General features: G+C 53.7%; 1 protein-coding gene across 1 annotated transcript in view; it reads right to left on the minus strand.

Moving 5' to 3' along the window:
- Positions 1 to 10,008: 10,008 nt before the first annotated feature.
- SHB (SH2 domain containing adaptor protein B) overlaps positions 10,009 to 21,335 on the minus strand; it is a 135,797-nt gene continuing 124,470 nt past the window's right edge. Inside the window, exon 6 of the mRNA XM_065908160.1 lies at positions 10,009 to 13,827. Within this exon, the coding sequence (XP_065764232.1) occupies positions 13,644 to 13,827 (184 nt within the window). The 3' untranslated portion in view covers positions 10,009 to 13,643. The remainder of the gene's footprint in view (positions 13,828 to 21,335) is intronic.

Consider the following 21,335-nt stretch of genomic DNA (forward strand, 5'->3'; position numbering starts at 1 on the left):
CTGATTAGAATGGAGAGGTTATTCTCCTGTGGCAAAGCCTGAAGAGGAGGCAAAAATGGAAACTAAACACACAGCTGGGTCACAACAGACTCAAAAGAGGGGGGAATCCCCTCAAAAGAGGGCAGTGTCGACAGGAACACTCAGCTCGGGAGCTAAGCCAGTCTTTCTTTTATGCAGCCGGTCACAGCACTGGCCTCTCCCCCACCAGCTCTTAGGTCCTTCTTAGAAACCTCCCAGATCCTTAATTGGCTATTCTTGGGCGTATGAATATTGGAGGTCAAAAACCTCTATTACCTGATTCAGGATTCATCATAAAGTTATCCTTTCATTTCTCTATCCTCATCCACCCATTGTATTCTTTCTTCAGTCTCTTAAAGTATTTTCTATACCTCCAGCTTCCACAGCATCTGTCAGATAACATCCTCTAACCGAGTTTTTTTTTTTCAGGTTGCAAATATTAATCATTTAATGGTTTTCTTTTATTTATTTGGATGGTATTTTATGTTATTTTGTCTGATGGAGAAAGTGAAAGTCCTCAGTCATGTCCAACTCTTTGCAACCCCATGGAGTATACAGTCCATGGAATTCTCCAGGCCAGAATACTGGAGTGGGTAGCCTTTTTCTTCTCCAGGGGATCTTCCCAAACCAGGGATCAAACTCAGGTCTCCCGCATTGCAGGTGGATTCTTTACCAGTTGAGCCACAAGGGAAGCCCAAGAATACTGCCCATCTGATGGAGAAATCATCTCTTTTTCATATTTTTTTCACTTAAAAATTTTTTTAATTGGAGGATAATTGCTTTACAGTGTTGTATTGGTTCCTGTCCTATAACAATGCAAATCAGCTATAAATATGTATATAAATATACATACTTATAGCCTCCCTCTTGAGCCTCCTTCCCGCATCCTACTCCACCCCTCTAGGTCATCACAGAGCGTCAGGCTAGGCTCCTTGTGTCTAACCCAGTTTTGATTTTCCCACTCCTCAGCTTAAAAACTTCTAAGGGCCCCATCTGGTTTCCGCAACAACTCCAAACTCCTCAGCTTGGCCTGTGGGCTCTCGGGGTCCTGCTGCTTTACTGTCCGCCCACCTCATCTCTAGCTTCCTCCTCTGCTTCGGTGTTGCGCAGTCTCTCAGTGTTGCAAGCCCTTGTTTCTTAAACCTTTCTCCCTCTTTCATCATTGACTCTCAGTAGTCAAACATGTTAACCATTTAAGGCCCTCTGCCTTCTCCCTGGAAAAGCATGTCTTGTTAACCTGGGCAGGCATGGTTGCCCGCGCCCTGCCCATCGCACACAGTTTGGGGCACTTCTAATGTCTGTTTATGTGACAATCATGTGTGAAGGCGGCTCGCTTTTCTACTAGGGCAGAGCTGTCTGACGTTTCTGACCCTCCGACTCAGTGTTTGGCAAAAAGGGTGTTTCCCCAAGTGAAATGCTGGTGGAGAGGGTCTGGGTTCTTGGAAAAAGGGCCATGGGAGTGTTGCAGATGAGTCTTTGCTTAAGCACCCTCTACTCCCCGTTGAACCTCCCCCTCCCATTAAAATGCTTCCCAGAAGTGAGTCCAGTGCAGTGATGGGCCCTTTTGTCCACAGAAACAGCTCTACGCAAGCTGCCGTCAGTGGAGCCTTGGCCACCTTGAGAGGCTCTGCCCAGATGAGGTCACCGGCTCTGTCCCTCGCACGGGGTCAGTGCCTTTTCTTTCCCTTTCTGGCCACTCCCCTGCACATCCCCAGGCTCCAGCCACGGGCCAGCCACTTCTAGGTCCCTTCGCTGAAGTTTCACTTCCCTGCATTCTTGACTTGTCCTAGAGCCATGTCCATTTTGTCCTCTCCTCCTCAGAGGCTCTGCCTGCTTCATGACAAGGCTGTGTTCACCCTTCACGGCTCAGCGTATGCAGAGGCTTCCTGCTGCTCTTCCTGACCTTGCTGCCTGACACAGAGCTCCCTCACAGGGCTGTCCTCTGTGCCTCGTATGCATTTTACAGATTAACAAGTTAGATCCTGGCAGATGCACTGTGAAACCAGAATTTCCAGGGGAGAGTCATGTTGGCCTCTCTAGCTCAAACACACGCCTCAGGTGGCTCCTTGTAGACACGTTAGGGGAACAACAGCTCTAAACTGATATCCTGACCCATAACAGTAACCTGAAGTTTGAATTCTTCAGTGGCAGGGCTCAGGAATGCAGCCCGGAGAGGAAATTGGGGTTTAGTCTTAACAAGAAATGATCAGGGCTTGAAACAGACATATACCAAGCACTGTGAATGCTAATAGAAGAATGAAAATGTCCTGGCTGCAATCAGGGAAGGCTACCTGGAAGAGGTGACCCACAAAACATAACTAGGACTTAAAACAGGGTTCAGTTCAGTTCAGTTGCTGAGTCGTGTTTGACTCTTTGCCACCCCATGAATGGCAGCACGCCAGGCCTCCCTGTCCATCACAAGCTCCCAGAGTCCACCCAAACCCATGTCCATTGTGTCGGTGATGCCATCCAACCATCTCCTCCTCTGTCGCTCCCTTCTCCTCCTGCCCTCAATCCCTCCCAGCATCAGGGTCTTTTCAAATGAGTTAGCTCTCCGCATCAGGTGACCAAGGTACTGGAGTTTCAGCTTCAGCTTCTGTCCTTCCAGTGAACACCCAGGACTGATCTCCTTTAGGATGGACTGATTGGATCTCCTTGCAGTCCAAGGGACTCTCAAGAGTCTTCTCCAACACCATAGTTCAAAAACATCAATTCTTCAGCGCTCAGCTTTCTTTATAGTCCAACTCTCACATCTATACATAACCACTGGAAAAACCATAGCCTTGACTAGATGGACCTTTGTTGGCAAAGTAATGGCTCTGCTTTTTAATATGCTGTCTAGGTTGGTCATAACTTTCCTTCCGAGGAGCAAGCATCTTTTAATTTCATGGTTGCAATCACCATCCGCAGTGATTTTGGAGCCCAGAAAAATAAAGTCAGCCACTGTTTCCACTGTTTCCCCATCTATTTGCCATGAAGTGATGGGGCCGAATGCCATGATCTTAGTTTTCTGAATGTGGAGCTTTTAGCCAACTTTCTCACTCTCCTCTTTCACTTTCATCAAGAGGCTCTTTAGTTCTTCTTCACTTTCTGCCATAAGGGTGGTGTCATCTGCATATATGAGGTTACTGATATTTCTTCTGGCAATGTTGATTCCAGCTTGTGCTTCCTCCAGCCTGGCATTTCTTATGATGTACTCTGCATATAAGTTAAATAAGCAGGGTGACAATATACAGCCTTGACGTACTTCTTTTCCTATTTGGAACCAGTCTGTTGTTCCATGTTCAGTTTTAACTGTTGCTTCCTGACCTGCATACAGGTTTCTCAGGAGGCAGGTCAGGTGGTCTGGTATTCCCATCTCTTGAAGAATTTTCCACAGTTTATTGTGATCCACACAGTCATAGGCTTTGGCATAGTCAATAAAGTGGAAATAGATGTTTTTCTGGAACTCTCTTGCTTTTTCGATGATCCAGCAGATGTTGGCAATTTGATCTCTGGTTCCTCTGCCTTTTCTAAAACCAGCTAGGACATCTGGAAGTTCACGGTTCACATATTGCTGAAGCCTGGCTTGGAGAACTTTGAGCATTACTTTACTAGCGTGTGAGATGAGTGCAATTGTACGGTAGTCTGAGCATTCTTTGGCATTGCCCTTCTTTGTAATTAGAATGAAAACTAACCTTTTCCAGTCCAGTGGCCACTGCTGAGTTTTCCAAATTTGCTGGCATATTGAGTGCAGCACTTTCACAGCATCATGTTTCAGGATTTGAAATAGCTCAACTGGAATTCCATCACCTCCTCTAGCTTTGTTCATAGTGATGCTTCCTAAGGCCCACTTGACTTCACATTCCAGGATGTCTGGCTCTAGGTGAGTGATCACACCATCCTGATTATCTGGGTCGTGAAGATCTTTTTTGTACAGTTCTTCTGTGTATTCTTGCCAGCTCTTCTTAATATCTTCTGCTTCTGTTAGGTCCATACCATTTCTGTCCTTTGTCGAACCCATCTTTGCATGAAATGTTCCCTTGGTATCTCTGATTTTCTTGAAGAGATCTGTAGTCTTTCCCATTCTATTGTTTCCCTCTATTTCTTTGCATTGATCGCTGAGGAAAGGTTTCTTCTCTCTCCTTGCTATTCTTTGGAACTCTGCATTCAAATGGGAATATCTTTCCTTTTCTCCTTTGCCTTTTGTTTCTCTTCTTTTCACAGCTATTTGTAAGGCCTCCTCAGACAATCATTTTGCCTTTTTGCATTTCTTTTCCATGGGGATGGTCTTGATCCCTGTCTCCTATACAGTGTCATGAACCTCCGTCCATAGTTCATCAGGATCAGATCTAGTCCCTTAAATCTATTTCTCACTTCCACTGTATAGTCATAAGGGATTTGATTTAGGTCATACCTGAATGGTCTAGTGGTTTTCCCCACTTTCTTCAACTTAAGTCTAAATTTGGCAATAAGGAGTTCATGATCTGAGCCACAGTCCATGCTGACTGTATAGAGCTTCTCCATCTTTGGCTGCAAAGAATATAATCAATCTGATTTCATGACCATCTGGTGATGTTCATGCCTAGAGTCTTCTCTTGTGTTGTTGGAAGAGGGTGTTTGCTATGACCAGTGCATTCTCTTGGCAAAACTCTATTAGCCTTTGCCCTGCTTCATTCCGTACTCCAAGGCCAAATTTGCCTGTTACTCCAGGTGTTTCTTGACTTCCTACTTTTGCATTCCAGTACCCTATAATGAAAGGGACATCTTTTTTAGGTTTTAGTTTTAGAAGGTCTTGTAGGTCTTCATAGAACCGTTCAACTTCAGCTTCTTCAGCATTACTGGTCAGGGCATAGACTTGGATTACCGTGATATTGAGTGGTTTGCCTTGGAAACGAACAGAGATCATGCTCTCGTTTTTGAGACTGCATCCAAGTACTGCATTTCAGACTCTCTTGTTGACTATGATGGCTACTCCATTTCTTCTAAGGGATTCCTGCCCACAGTAGTAGATATAATGGTCATCTGAGTTAAATTCACCCATTCCAGTCCATTTTAGTTCGCTGATTCCTAGAATGCCAATGTTCACTCTTGCCATCTCCTGTTTGACCACTTCCAATTTGCCTTGATTCATGGACCTAACATTGCAGGTTCCTATGCAATATTGCTCTTTGCAGCATCGAATCTTGCTTCTAAAACAAGGTGGGCTCCAGAAAAAGCATGGGACAGGAAGGAGTGTGTAAGGAAGGAGACAGCAGGCTTCTCATTCTCCTTGATCTCATCCCTGTCCCCCAGCTTTGCTTTTCTCCCAGTCACATCTCTGAGCAGAGCCTATGCCCCTGGTAGCCTTCAGGGCTCAGAACATTGTTGACCTTGGGGTGGGATCCTGGGACACCTTACTTTGTATCTAAGTGACACATACTTGTGAAATACAAACACATTTCTATCTGGCAAGGGCCGAGTCAATAGAACAACATCAAACATTTGCACAACAGTCTTTGAATTTTCCAAGCAGTGACGCGATAGCTATCCCCTCTGGTTTTTGTGTAATTTGTGTGCGCAGGGAAGTCCTGTGACCTGCTTGTTTAGTAGGCATCCAGAGGTGAGGCTGGGCGGCCCCACCTCCCACCGTCTCTGAGAACAGAAGCACTGTTGAGTAGCTGGTGCCTGGCACTTGGGGAAGAATCTACGGGTGGTGAGCTGCAGAGCAGCGAGGAGACTGGCCCTTCACCCAGGACGCGCTAATCGTGAGGCACCCGAGTAGCTTGTTACCAACACAGGCTCCTGGTGCCCGTCAAGACCTACTGGCTCAAACTCTCCCGGAAGAAGGGCTTAGGAATTTGTAATTTACAAGAGGCCTGAGTGAACCGTATGATGAGGCTAAGGTGGGACCCACTGAAGTAGATGTGGCACGTTGCGAGAGCAGCAGACCCAGGTCTGAGTCCTAGACCTACCACTTCCTGGTCGCATATCTGGGGCAAAGCTTGCTCTGTCTCAGAGCCTCGACATCCCCACTTTAGAAGGAGGCTCCTTCCTGAGCCCACCTTCTCCTTCCCCGAAGGAGACTTCCCCAACGGCAGACCCAGCAAGACAGAGGCTCATTCTCCTTCACGTGAGGTATGGAGCAGGCAGAGGAGGCTCAGGGACTGTGTCACCTGATGCTGCAAATGTCACCCTTCTCTCCTGATCCTGGGAAGAAGGGACTGTACTTCTGTCTGCGTGTGTGCAAGGTTGCTTTAGTGGTGTCTGACTCCTTGCGACACTGTGGACTGCAGCCCGCCAGGCTCCTCTGTCCATGGGGATTCTCCAAGCAAGAACACTGGAGTGGATCCCCCTCCTCCAGGGGATCTTCCCAACCCAGGGATTGAACCGTATCTCTTAAGTCTCCTGTGTCAGCAGGCTGGTTCTTTACCACTAGCATCACCTGGGAAGCCCCGTACTTCCCTCTAGACCCTGCTAACCTCTGGGCTATGACTCTGCTCTGGGGTGTGAAGTACAGAGGAACACAGGGCCCTCACCACTAAATCTGACTTCTGCTTTTCCTCACAGCCACTTCACCGTCTAAACCTCCTGCTCTCACACACACAGACCGGTGTGTGTGCACAGCGTGTGGGGCACACACAGCAAGCCCCCCATATGTGGGAACTTTTATCATCGTTATGTCATTTAACAAATACTTATTAAGCACCTACTATGTGTCAGGAGCTCCCCCAGACCTCCGCTTGTGTGGCATGCACATGCTAGTGGGTGGAGACAGACAAATAATGAACATGATATGTCTTTAATAAACAGTCAAGACACTGCATGGATTTGATACTTAAACAGAAAAGACAATAAATAGGTTTAATATTGAAATAAACAGCTGTGATAATCATTTAAATGGTAAACACAACAGCTGCTTATTATTTAAGTAACATAGTATGTGAGCATTAATTTAAATGCATAAAGATGAGACAGCGGAAGATGCAGAGGTAGGGGGATGAAGAGAGCAGTTCTGGACTTCAATCCGGACAGAAAAAGGATCTTGAGGCCTGATCCTTCATGATGTTCAGTAGTGCTGGGGCACTTCTGATTGGTAAAGCGGACTCCTCTGTCACCTCCTACAGGAAGCCTCCCTAGAAACCCAGATCCTCTCCTTTGAAATTCTGTGGCTGTAATGACCCCTGCCTTTGCAGAAAGCACGCCTTGTTCTCATCCTAGCTGACGCTGTCTGTAGGTTGAGAAAAGCTAAGACACGTGAGCGGTGTTTATCCAACACTGCGTATAATCTTTGCAATAACCCCGTGAGCTCTCTTCTGACGCCACTTTCCAGCGGGGAAAATGGAAGCTTTTTACACCGTGCTCAGGTCGCTCAGCTGGAAAGCAGGAGCCTGGGCTTCAGGTTCTGTCTGTAACAGGCCAATGGGCTTGCAGCTGCCTTCCCTTCCCGCTGAGACCGGCCGCGATGCTGAAGAGAACCACACGAGGGCGCCGAAACCACACTGGTGACGCCCTGCCGCCCCGTCGGCTCCCGGTCCCTTCACCACCGCCCCCCGAAGCCAGAGATGATGCTAGTCGCTGCAAGCCGGGGCGCTCCCACTCAGGACGGGGGAGAGGGGAGGAGCTGGCTCACAAACTCTCCTGGAACAACTCCTGCCCCAGCCTTGCCAGGGCGGCGGCCCCACACCCACGGCCTGCGGAGCCGGGCCCGCGGCGCGGCGCTGGGCGGCCCCCTGCCCGCTGAACGCCAGCCTCCGGCGCTCCATGCCGGGCCCGCTGCAGAGATGCGGGGCGGCGGGCGGCCGCCGCTTGCTGTCGGCCGGTTAGGGAGCGCGTTACCTGGCCTCACCTTCCTGCTCCTCGCCAGCTCTTCCCTGGCCCTGTTTTAGCCTCAGTGTCTGCTAAACCGAACCAAAATAGAAATTGGAAGACTCCCCCAAACATGAAATAGGCAGGCAGACGTGACCGCCGGAGACATTTGCCCCTCTCTTCAGGAAACATCCCTGGTTTCAGAGCGCTGGTGTTTGCCAGTGTCGGGCCGGGAACGCGCCGGGGCTTCGCCCTCCCGTGAACGTGGGCCGCCCACAGCAAGCCGTGTGTGCGTGTGTGTGTGTGTGTGTGTGTGTGTAAGCCGTGTGTGTGCGTGCGTGTGTGTAAGCCGTGTGTGTGTAAGCCGTGTGTGTGTGAGCCGTGTGTGTGCATGCGTGTGTGTAAGCCGTGTGTGTGTAAGCCGTGCGTGTGTGTGTGTGTGTAAGCCGTGCGTGTGTGTGTGTAAGCCGTGTGCGTGCGTGTGTGTAAGCCGTGTGTGTGTGTAAGCCGTGTGTGTGTGTGTAATCCGTGTGCGTGCGTGTGTGTAAGCTGTGTGTGTTTAAGCCGTGTGTGTGCGTGTGTGTGTGTGTGTAAGCCGTGTGTGTAAGCCGTGTGTGTGTGTGTAATCCGTGTGCGTGCGTGTGTGTAAGCCGTGTGTGTGTGTAAGCCGTGTGTGTGTGTGTAATCCGTGTGCGTGCGTGTGTGTAAGCTGTGTGTGTTTAAGCCGTGTGTGTGCGTGTGTGTGTGTAAGCCGTGTGTGTAAGCCGTGTGTGTGCGTGTGTGTGTAAGCCGTGTGTGTGTGTAAGCAATGCGTGTGTGTGTGAACCGTGTGTGTGTGTAAGTCGTGTGTATGCGTGTGTGTAAGCCGTGTGTGTGTAAACTGTGTGTGTGTAAGCCGTGCATGTGTGTGTGTAAACCATGCGTGTGTGTGTAAGCCGTGTGTGCGTGTGTAAGCCGTGTGTGTGCGCGTGCGTGTGTGTGTGTGGTGGGGAGGGGCGTGCTCGACGGGCTCAGGAGCTGGCCCTGTGGATGGAGTGTGGAATCAAGGCCTGAGCCTGGGGGCGGCGGTGCGGGAAGCGGCCTGCGGGGGGCAGAGGGCCGCACCCTCGGGAGGGCGGGAGAGACGGGAGTCCCCGCGGCCGGGCGGGCGGGCCTCCACAGCGGAGCAGGCTTCCCGGCGAGCTGGGGTGGGCGGCGGGCGGCGCGGAGGGCCTGCGCCTCCTCAGCTGCTGAGTGCGACGGAGGAAGGAGCTGGGGCTGCAGACCCGGGCCTCCCTGGCTCAGGCTGCATAAGGACGACATGTGATCGTGACTCGGGAACAGACAGCGGGAGACTGTATGCCCGTCTGTCCGACCGGCCTCTCCCCAGAGAGCAAAAAGCGGAAGTGTCAGTCGCCCAGCTGTGTCTGACTCTGTGACCCCATGGGCTGTAGCCCGCCAGGCTCCTCTATCCATGAAATCCTCTAAGCGAGAATACTGGGGCGGGCTGCTATTCCCTTCTCCAGGGGATCTTCCTGACGCGTGGATCAAACCCGGGTCTCCCGCACCGCAGGCAGATTCTCTACTGGCCGAGCCGCCGGGGAAGCCCTCAGCGGGCCAGCATCTCTCCGTCCTCAGGAAGACCAAGAATGGCTCCCTGCCGCAAGCGATGAACGCCCCTCTCCCTGCCTCCAAGTGATGAGCCCTCAGAGGCCCAGAGGCCTCGCCATCTCCTACTCTGCAGGCTCCGCTACACCGGGACCCCCCACCTGCTCCCTCTGCTGGGAATACCAGGCTTTCAGGCTCCTGACTGTCCTCCAAGGCCGACTTTGCCTGAGTGCTGCAGATTCAGTCCCCCCTCATCTGCCCCCGACCCCTGGCCCGCCTCTGTTGCATCACGTGTAGTTCCCGTTTCCCCTCCACACTGGAAACTTCCTGAGGGCAAGGCTTGGGTTCTGTTCTCTGTATCCACCAGGCCTGAGGACTCAACAAATGTTTGCTGAACAAATTAATTTGTTTTCACTTAACAAGCTCATTAGGGCTCTAGCTTCCTCCTAATTATGAAGCAGGAAGTTTCCTTTTTTTCCTTAACGATCCATCTTTGGGGAATGATGGCAGAACTTCAACTTCTGCAAGAAGAAGGCAATCAAACTAGACCCCGGGCACACGTTTGCATTTGAAAGAAAGAAAACATGCAGGCTCAGTGAGGTACAGTTTAAACAAAACACGTGTATATTAAAAGCTTCACATTAAAAATGCATTATCATACAGCTCATCACACAGAGTTAGATCTTTACAGGACACTTTCAGCAGGAGGCGGTGGGCACGAGGCTCCTGGCAGTGACGCAACAGCCCCGAGGAGAAGGGGAGAGGCTGGGGGCCGTCGGTGCCCAGGGGTGCCTGAGTGGGTCTCTGTGGGGTTCTGGAAGGTGCTCCTGCGTCTGGGCTCTGGGTTGTGCTGGTTCCACTGGACAACTTGCCCCGTTTGTCTCTGCCGGCAATCGCTGGGGGCAGGTAAAAGGACAGACGTGGCAGCTTGCTGGATGACCATCTGAGCCCGCCAGGACGCTGCACGGGCAGCGACGGGCCAACTCCAGCCGCCAGCCTGCCCTATCTGCCCGTTTCCGCAGGCACTGTCCTTGGGGTCTGTGCGAACACAGGGTAAGCCTGGCTGGCTGTCCCTGCCGGGCCCTTGATCAATGACATCAGCCCTGAGCGTGTGCTGGAGAGCCGGTCGGAGCTCAGTGCTCTGAATCTTTAGAAAGGCAAGCTGCGGGGCCTGTAACTGCAGAAGCATACCACCTACCAGGGGCCCCACCTGTTGGCTCCCGGGCCCCCGCCGGAAGCTACATCAAGATGGCCCTCTGCCTGCCCACCAGAGCCGCTCTGGGAGGGGAGGCGCAGCTCAGCTGGGATTGGCCCGGCCTTCTGAAGAGGGGCCTTTTCACCTCTTTCTTTAGAAGGGCTGCTCTGTGAGCCTGTCTCCTGACGGCAGGTGGGCCCTCTCTCCCCACAAAGCCTCCTTTCTGGGTCGCCATCTTGTTCTGGAGGGGCTGCCCAAAAGGCCTTGACTCCTCGGTGCTCAAGGACATCACTGCTGAAGTGGCTGGGCCATTATGGTCAATAATGAAGCCAGCAATGGAGGGAAAGAAAAGGGGGAAAAAAAAAACCCAACAGTCCTGTGGCTCTGAGCAACACAGCCTGTTAGGGGTTGGAGGCTGTGCTCTGAGACAAGATGCTGAGGCGGGATATTGTGTGGCAGGGAGCTTTTTTTTATCCCCCCTCTAAGAAATCCAGCTCATTTTCCCCCTCATTAATTGGCAGCAGATGAAAAAAAAAAAAAAAGGCAAAACAAAACCCAAACCAACGCCAATAACCTGAATGTGAGTGTTTCTGAAAGGGAAAAGCTGTTTCAATTGTTAGATGTCCAAGAAAACATGAATACACGCCGCCAGAGGAAATGGTCACAATTAGAGGAAGAAGAGGGAGAGGTTCATAAAATTAAGGAAAAAAATTCCTTTTAGCGGCTCCCATCCTGTAAGCTGGCTCCTCTGCCGACCTCAGTCCCCAAGGGGAGCTGGAGGTTGGGCCTCCCAGGGAAACGTCAGGAAGATGGAGGCAGGGCCCAGGAATCCCTTAAAAGAGTAAAGGCAAAAACAGAGAGTGAAACATTCTTGTTTTCCCTCAGACCATGGGGCGGAGCCTTTTCTGAGGAGAAGTCTGTTCTGAAGTCTGTTCATTGAGGATGGTCCTGGGCTCCTGCAATGCCTGACCTGTGGTTCTTAGGAAGGGCCCTGGAGAAATCTGGATTTGCTGGTGGAGGGGCAACTGTGAGGTTCATCCCGACGCCCTGCTCCGCAGGCTACCTCCCCCGTCTCCAATCTCTAACTGGGTCCTAGGGGTCCAGTCTCCTTTGGCACCTCTGTTTGGACAAGTGCCAACACTTCACTCATTTTCTCACTCACTAGGGAAAAAAAAGAGGAAAACGTGACTCTAGGTACTGTAGCCTCAAAGGATGTTTTGGAAACAGCAAAGGAAAGCTCAGGATTGAGGTGTTGGAGACTAGGCCCAGGTCACAGGCAATGAGGCAACCATGAGGTGCGTGGGCCTGCGGGATTCATGGATGGGAGGGGCTGGGGCTGCCTGGACTGAGACAAGGACTCGGAGACTGACCTGATTGGCTGAACTGGGCAGGAAGCAGATGCTGAGGGAACAGCTTTGGCCATAGCCTGCTAAAATCCACCAGACACCTAAAGAGACACGGCTTCCAGTCCTGCTTTGCACTGGCTTAATGGGCGGCCAGGGCAAGTCCTCTCCTCTCATGAGGCCTCCATCTCTCATCTGGACAGTGAGTTGGGAACATCTCGAAGGCCTGGCAGTGCTGGTGATGGTCAGACTGGACTCAGCCCCCTCCTAGTGGGGACGATGGTGACCAGACTTCCATTCCTCTTAGCCCACTGGCAGGCAGGATGACACGTGCTTGGTGAAGGTGCTGAAGCTCGTGATGCATCTGGACCCCTCGCACCTCCTTCAGTAGGTGAAAGCCATGCCTTTCATGCTATTCCATGAGATTCTTTTGTTTCTTCCATTGCATTTAACTGTGGTATGGTGGTGGGTGGGTCGGGGAAAAGGAAAGGGAGCAACCTCGCTGAGTGTCTGCTCTGTATGAGAAGGATCTGGCCCCTGTGAAGGGCAGGGGCAAGATGGGGGTGGAGTGTGGGGGTGTGTGTGCAGATGTTCCCATCTGTGTGGAGGCAGCGCAGATGACCAAGAGGACCCCATGTCCCCCGAGAGGTCAGGATTTGCCTTCCTCCAGGAGCAGGGTGACAGCAAGAGACAAAGAACTGGCTCAGAGTCTCCTCTGCTTGTGGACTGGGTGAACTTGGACAAATCACCCTCCTCTGAGCCTCCCTTTCCCCACACGTGAAGTGCCTCCTGGGTTGGCCCTGACCCCAGTTAATGGGGAGAGCGCGTTATGGACTGCTGGGTGCTGTGTGCCTGTGGGGTTAACACAGACTCGCCATCACGGGGTGGTGGTATGCAGAAGAGGGCGCGTGGATGCTGGATCAACACTGGAGGCTACCACTGCTGGAGCCTGAATGCCCCTTCCTGCAGGGTGACTCTCAAGGGGGCAAAGAAAAGCCCTCTGCCCTGAGCTGGGGGCTCTGCCTCCTTCCCACGTGTCCAGAGGAGTTGCACCTTGCTCTGGGAATGAAACTCGCAGGTAATCACTTGCCCCCGTCAGAGACCCACTGCAGTATATTAAAAAAAAAAAAAAAAAGGGATAAGAATATATATTAAACGACTATTTTATTTACACACCCTATTCATAAATAATTGAATCCTTTTTTTACTGCACAACGACCCCTTGGAGATCTCCTAGTGATTACACTGAGTGACTGAAAGTGGATTAGTGGGCTTACATCTGTGCGTGGTCGTGTTCTCCCACCAATGTGCTCACGTGCGCGCGCACACACACCAGAAGGGAGGTGGGACTCCGGGGCCTTCTGGGCTCTCCAAACACCAGCACTCGGCTCCCAGCGCCAGGGGGGCCCCCGGTGGGAAACACCGCGCCCGGGACACAGGTGCGAATTCCTGACGGCCGGGGAACAAAGCGCCGCGACCCGGGAGCTGCCGCCCCGCCCCTCGGAGCTGCTCGCCTTTGTTCATCCCGGAAGGCATCTCTTTGGATTTGCAAATATTTTAATTCACAGAAACTCGAGGAGGGGGTGGGGTGGGGGCTGGGCGGCGCGCCGGCTGTCCTTCGGCCTCTGTCCGGGCCTTCTCCAGCCCCCGCGAGGGCGACAGCATTCTAAGACATGCAGTGGTGCGCTAGTACCATACACACGACACGAAGTGGCAGGCCGCGGGGCGCGGGCTCACAGGGTCCGCACCGCCACGGGGTAGAGCAGGGACAGGTGCTCGGCGCCTTTGATGGGCAGCTTCCTGGTGGTGTAGTAGTGGATGACCTCCGGGACACTGTCGAACGGGGGGCTGTTCTGGCCCAGGACGTACTTCTCTTTGGTTTTGGCCAGTTTCATGTGCATGAAGCCCTGGTTGCTCCTGTGAACAAAGCGCAGAGGCCGGTTAGGGTCCGCAGAGCGGCCGCGCCGCCCGGGAGGAGGGAGGCGGTGGGAGGGCCGAGGGTCCCGCGGGGAGGCGGCTCCCAGGGAGCCTCTGGCTTCTGCTCCGAGCCAGTGAGTCACGAACTCACACTCGTTACCCGAGAGAGCTCTCCCGCTGGCCGCCCTCCCGTGGAGGTGCGGAAGACTCCCTGCTGCCTGGGACACAGGAGAAACAGCCCCGAGCTGCCCCTCTCCCAGCCGGGAATGGGGCCCAGGCCCAGCTGAAGCGGGCCGCACCCGAGAGCCCCTCAGTCCTAGCAGCAGACACGGCTGCAGGAGCGTCGTCACAACTCAGGGGACTTGAGGGACGTCCTCGGGAAAGCAAGCGGCCCCCCAGACGAGGCTCCCCTCCCTGTTACTGACGCAGAGAATTTAAGCCTGGCCCAGCAGGCATGCTTACATCCCCAGCGCCCTGACAAGTGGGCATGGCAGGGGCTACACCCCCAGTTTACCGACAGCAAACAGAGTGTGGCAGGATGAGGGGTGAACTGTTTCCAAAAAGCTGATGCTCTCCCTTCAATAACATGGAACTGTCAGCAGGAAGGGGCTGCCCAGCCTGAGACTACATTTCCCAGCCTCCCTTGCACCCACTGTCGTCACGTGACTAGCTGTAGCCAATGGAATGCGGGGAGACCGTGTGCTCCCCAGCTTTGCCCCAACGCCGGCAGCCTTCTCTGCGTGCTTCCTCTCTCTGCTCAGTAAACCCTGCCTGCCTCCTCCAAGGCCCAGTCTGAATGTCTCCTCTGCCAGGAAGTCTTCCAAGTTCCCACTGGCAGAGCTCCTTCCTTCCTCCAAGGCACCAGGGAGGTAATGCCTCCACCAGCGCTGGCCCTCCTCAACTGTGATTGCTTATCCATCTTCTCGCTCCCCCTGGGAGCTCCAGAGCAGGGTGCAGGCTCTGTGCCCACCATGCTTGGCATCTGCTGAGACGGGCAGTGGGTGGTTCCTCGGGGATCAAAGCAGAGCCCTGAGCCCGTGACATGCGTGCTGGGTGGGGCGCCGCGTCCGCCTGGCCCACGTGGACCTCCCCACGTCCCACCGAGGACTCTGACCACATCGGTCACTGACCCCCAGCTAACCCCCCTTTGCTCAGGCTGCCCATCCCCTGCTCTCTCAGCTACAAGCCTGGCCTGGCCGCCACACCTGTGGATGCTTGGTTTCCAAGACACCGTCCAGATTTACTGTGTCAGTGAGAAAGCTGGGGCTCTGACCTGCGCCTTCTCCAGAGCCCATCTTTTGTGAGCAGCCCTAGGGGCCGGCTTCCAGACCAAGCCCATCCCAGGCGAGGCCGAGAGCGCTGCGTGGACGCGGGCGTGCAGCTTGCAGCCCTCCTGAGCTTTGCTGCTTGTTTCAGCTGCTCCCGCATCTCTTCCATCCAGAACTGGGTTCTCCTCGCTTACCGGTGCCCGCTCTATTAATGCATCAATTTGGACTCCAGGACCATTTTCAAATGGGCAGAGCAAATGCTTAATGAAGTGCAGGCACTGAGTAATACATCTGCTCATAATAATGTATTTAGAGATGTCACCCTCGGCTTAAAGGAAATCGTTCAGAGAGCAATTATGTTTCAAGAGAGAATAATTCCTGTAAAGAACTGAAATTTAAATCAAGATTTTTAAAGGCTGACAATGTTCTAATTACAGAGCCTGTGGCAAGCTCTGCTCCTCAGTGAAGGGTCATTTCACTGGAGAATTGCCTCATCTGAGAAGCAGGAGGCGCACTTGCTTAAGCCGGTGCGTGCATTAAAATACGAGCAACTCCCTCTGAGTCGAAGACTCAGCTACCTGCTACCCACCTCCATGGAGAGATGGCAAATCTGTGCTGGCCAAGAAGAGTCTGTAACTGCTTGAATGCAGGGCTGAAATTGTATGGCTAATAAAACCGGGGACAGTTAAGAAGCCTTGCAGCCTTGGAGGCCATGTGCTCAGTTTTACCTGGATAAGGGGTGGGTGGGCATGGGGGCAACAGGGCTGGAGCAGAGGTGAGTGACCTGGGTGGGTGGGTGTGGACTCGGACATGTCATGCCCTCTGCCTGGGTGATATTTTGGGCTCTACAGCTGGTGCTGCAAAGCACGGGATGTGTTAGGTCTCAACAACTAGCTGTGAGCTGGCCTGAACACCAAAGCTTTCATGGCATTGCAGTATGAAGTCGCTAGGGGAACCAATTTAGTATCTAAGGAGGTTAAAGAAAATAACTCGTGGGTTAATAGGATATTTTCACACCAGTTGTTCTGAAAACATTCAGTGAGGGAAGTGGGCAGGGATGCTAACACAGGGGTGCAGAGCCAGAGAAGGAAGCTGAAGCTCCTCTGTGCCCAGCCCGAAGGCTCTCGAGGTCACCACGTACTCGGAACTCCACACCAGTGTCTCCATCTCAACACACGTGGGCGGGCACTGGGACCTCCCGCAGTCCTTCCTCACTCTCCAGGCCCACTGGATTTTCCTCTGATGCTGGTATTTCAGTACATACTAGTTTATAACCCTGAGATGGGCTATGCTGAGGGGGCAGGCAGTCACCAAATTCAGAGCTCACGGCAGAGAACTCAGGCCTGTGACTGTCCCCGGCAGAGGGAGAAAGGCCCACGAGCTGGCCCTCAGGCTGCAGTCCCTGCAGGACGGCCCTTCCCCTTGGGCTCATGCACTGCACTCTGGTTCTCTGGACTCAGGCTCTCCTTGGGCCCTACTGGGCTCTGTCTCTACCCACACTGGACCCGGGAAGGCTAACTGCATGGCCTCTGAGGGCGCTTCTAGGCCTAAGGTCCTAGATTCCACGTCTGTGAGCATAATCTGCTGCCCATGAGGTGAGGGCTTCCTGCAGGAAGGGATCAAGTCAGCCTCATGCTCCCTCCTCTGCTGCCCTTGGCCTCCAGTCCCGCTCTCTCAGGGCGCTGGCCTGGATGGCTCTCAGGGCTGATGTTTCCTCGGCACCTCCTGTGAGCCAGGCCATGTGCCCAGCACTGAAGCTGGGCACATGGGAGGTAGCTGGGAGGATAGGAGGTAGCTGACTGGGGGTCACGCAGCCATCAGCTGCTGCTGCTTCCCCCGCTGGGGGCCTTTCCCAGAACCCACGCTCCTGACCTCAGCACCGTGAGCTCCAGGAGAGGGCCCAACCTAGCCCCCAACACTCCCCGTGAGGCCAGCCGGGGGCAGGGGGGCGGGTGAGAGGCATCAGACCCTGAGCAGGTGACTTCTTGACTGTCAGCTTCCGTTCCCATGGCACCCACCCTGCGGTAACAGTGGCTCAGAGCAGCAGAGGGGCTGGCAGTGAACGGCCGTCCCGGGGACCAGGGATGGTGTGTCCCGACCGGTGGAGTCCGCAGCCACGGAGGGACCGTCACACAGAGTTGGTGGGCCTCGAGAGGTGAGCGGGGCTTTCTTTCTGAGACAATCTGTCAAACCCCGACTTAATGCAAACGTTGGGCAGAGCCTTGTCAACACACACCCAGGAGGTGTGCTGCAGTGATATATCCTGATCGGTCACAAGGTCCCCACGAGTGAGATGCCACCTAACAACAGCTGAAGATTTAAAAACAGCTGCCAGGGATGATTTTAATAACTGCCAACTCAGAGGAGGAAACCCAGCACAAGATTAAAATTCTCAGGGAGAAGGGAGGGTACATCGGATACCCAGCAGGCACAGGGGTGTGTGGGGCTGTAGGAGCAAGAAGTAGCCTGGGGACCACGCGCCCAGGGCCGGGTTCCTGGCCCGGCCACCTCCCCATCATGGCTTCTGAGAAGGCATGGGTCCCTGGGGAGCTCAGACAGGCTGCCACCTCAGCCAAGCTCCTGCATCAGCCCTGTCTCCTTTGATAGGACATCCTGAGAGAGCTAAGTCACAATTAGGGGTGTCTCCAGCGGGTGACCTGTCTAATGAGCCTTGTAAGGCTGGTGGAGGCCGGGGATGCTGGGGCTGTCAGGGCGTTCAGATCGCTCATTACCATCACAAAAAGCACCTCCTTGTATAAGCGGGATCATCAAACGTGCCCGGCGCGTCAGGCCTAATAACAGGCCCCACCTCACCTCATAATCACGGGCTTTAATAAAACATCACTCAGCCCGCAGCTGCCGGCCCGAGCAGCGTGCGAGGCCTCACCTCACGCTTTTAGACCTAATTGCTTGATGCATATTTCATGAAGAATCTTGGGTAATAGTTATGTTAAATCGCTTCTTTTCATGATGAAATGACTTAAAAAATACTTGATATAATATTTATGTGGGAGATGTCCAGGAAATTGTCCTCTGGGATTCGTGTGTAGGACCTGGTTATAGGAGTCCATGCTCAGAGGTGTGATCTCAGGTTTACCTCTTTTGAAAGGTGGTTGGGGAGCTGCTGTCTTCACGGAGATGCCCCAGCACACTGTCCCTCAGCTCAAGACCATCCAGGGGTGTCCTTGGGACCCTGCAGAATGAAGGCTCAGCCCCACCATGCACGAAGCTTCTGCCACATGCTATCTCATTTAGGCCTGTGGCAAGGCTGACACGCTGCTTGGTGTAACTACCGTTGTTGACAGATGGGGAAACCGAGGCTGAAGCAGGCTGTGTGCCTCCATGGGCACCTCGGGGCCCACAAGACAGGTACGTCCTGCGGCAATGCTGCGTCTGCAAGCAGATGGCTCTGATTCAGCACATCTGCTCTTTGACCTCCAGGGAGATGTCTACAGAGAAGACGCTTTTCCTCCTCATCACACCTGTGAGCAAGCCTCTCCAGAAACATTTGTGTCTGCAGAGAAGCATGCTCCAAGGAGAGCCCTGGGGCTGCTGTCGGAGAAACCACCCAGACCTCCAGTGATGGGGGCCTTCAGGGGAAAGGCACTGGGGTGACATCTCCTGAGGAAGTTCCGCGTGCAGGCTGGCCCTGCACCAGCTATGAACTCCCTGCTTGGGGCCTGGGAGCCTGGCAGAACAAATGTGCCCCACGTGATCACCACTGCTGCCCTTGGTCGGTGACTGGACCAACCTGTGGTTTCACAAAGAAGCAGGCAGGGCTGACATTATCTGCAAGAGCACCAAGGGGCAGAGGGAGAAGCAGCCTGCCTGGATCGCAGTGAGAGGACAGCAGGGCTTCCTGAGTCTTACAGCCGTGTGGTGGGGTTCCCCAACTGTGCCATGCAAGGGGTGGGGGGCACGAAGGCCCCTTCCAGCTGAGACGTTCTAGGGGCCGAGGGAGCTGGGGGAAGGGGTTTACGCGGTCACACACCTTTTGAAATCGCAGTCAAGGGGGACAAGCCAAAGACACATGCAGCAGGTTACAGAGCACAAACATCTAGATGTGAACACCGCTGAGCCAAATGACTTGATTTACAACCAAATAATCAGACTTTCAATAAGTGCATTGGCAGCGACTAGCCTCCCCAAGAAGCCCAGGTATTTCTCAAGCTCTAAGTTGGCGGCTCAGGGTGAGATCTTCAGTAAATCACGGTGAAAAGCCATCTCCAGGGGGAAGGAGGGCGGCCGATGCCTTCTGCAGTGAGGTTGGTTTGTGCCGCACAATGCAGCAGGTGGGTCAGAATGAACCCATTGGGGGCGATTTTCTCAGGAGTAGACTAACAAAGTGTCAGACAGGAGGACTGCAATGATCCAGACAGCTGAGGACGTGAGCCTCCCGTCGCTGGAGGTGTGTGACTGGGAGGGTAATGATGCTTGGAAGACTTTGGTAATTCCTCTGGTTGGTGTCCCTACATAGGCTTCAGCAAGAGCACATGAAAACCACAAGGCGACATGTGGATGCAGAACGAAGGGTGACGTGTGAACTGTCTCAGAACTTTAGGAAGAGGAAAGAGGACTTTTCTAGGAACACGAAGACCCTTTGGTGATTGAAGCACATGGGGCTGATGGTGATGGCTGGACTGAAGTCAGATGCCTGGGTTCAAACTCTGATCCCACTTATGTCAGTGGCTGGGTAGGTCCCCTCTCCCTGGGCCTCAGCATTCTTGTCTGGAAAAGATAGAGGGGGTTCCTCCAGCCCTGAAGTTCTCAAGCCAGTGAGAGGCATCACAGGGGCGTGGGAGCTGCACCAGCATTGCCAGTAGGACTGGCATACTCAGCCAGTTACAGCGCATTTCCGGGCTTGGGGACAGCAAAAGCAGGCAAAAGCAGCACAAGTGTCAAAAGCAGGCTTCTTAGTATCTGTGTCAATGGGATGGACAGAAAGCATTCAGGCCTGGGGGGTGGGGTGGGGGTGTCTCCTTCTACAGGACAAGCCCCTCTCTACCCATACTCTCCTTGGGGCATGGGTTTACCTCCTTCCTTGACAATGTCTGGAGACAGGGGAGCCACTGGCATCTCTAGGCAGAGGTCAAGGAGGCTGCAGAGGACAGATCCACAGCACAGAATGACCCGGCCCAAACTCACGGGTCGCCAGTGCCTCAAATCCTTCATCTGTGAAGTGGGGCTAACACGAACAGATGTGAGGGAGAAGCGAGAATGTGCATGTGAAGGAAGCAAGGACACCTAGAAAGGTTAGTTGTCCGGCTTCTCAGTCAAGGGCTGAAGACACGGCTCAGAATTTGCCAAAGGGATGCAGAGGTTCCAGGCTGTTTCCAAGGACCAGCCCCCACCGTGACTCCAGCCAGCAGCGGCAGGGGGAACCTGAAGGCAGGTCCAGGACGGGGCGGGCAGATGCTGGGCAGAGGCAGCTGCCGAGGCAAGCACGAGCTGCCGCGGAGAGGACTTGGAGGGGCACAGCGGTTTTCATAGGCAAAAGGAGGGCCGGAAACCTGAGGCCGAGCCAGGTGATGCTGAGAGGGAGATGAGGGGACCACTCCGGGGTGAGGAAGGTCAGACAAGGGCAAAGGGATCACTGCCTGCAGATCCAGAGGGACCCAGACCTGGGCTGAGTCTTCCAGGTCTGAGAGTCTCCCAGACTGCCACTTCTGAGCGGCGCCTCTCTCGGAGCCTCAGTTTCCTCATTGGAGCTTCCATTGCCCACCCGTGAGGACGGTCCTGAGGTCCCAGCTGGGTGGGGCATGAGCAAGTTTGGCAGGAGCTAAGGTCTGGGGTTCTGGCATGGCTTTGTTCCCACCCACGCGCTGCAGGCGCCCTCAGAGAAGGTGCCTCCCCCTGCCTGGTCTGCCGTTCGTGGCCATGTTGGCGGCAGGCCCACCTCCTCCAGGCAGCCTGCCTGGCTCAAGTGGGAGGCCCAGGGTCTGGCCCCAGCTCTGTCACCAGATGACAATGGGCATGGTGTCTGCATCCCCAAGATCAATTTTCCCAAACACTGAGTGGTATTTCTCAACACTCTCAAAAGCACACTGTTATACACCGGGGTCCACCTGAAAATAGAATGGGGATGATGAGGAAAGAGCCTTCTCTGCTTAAAAAATCCTGGTCTAAGGCGGTCCTGCGGGTACTGCTTTGCAGTCAACGTTTCTGAGGGACACGAGACGCCAAGCAGAGGCTTTTGAGGCCATGTGTTTCCCTGACCTTGTTTTACGGATGACGTGAGGC

This window comes from Muntiacus reevesi, chromosome 17 (genome assembly GCF_963930625.1).
Source record: "Muntiacus reevesi chromosome 17, mMunRee1.1, whole genome shotgun sequence".
Classification (NCBI taxonomy): domain Eukaryota; kingdom Metazoa; phylum Chordata; class Mammalia; order Artiodactyla; family Cervidae; genus Muntiacus; species Muntiacus reevesi.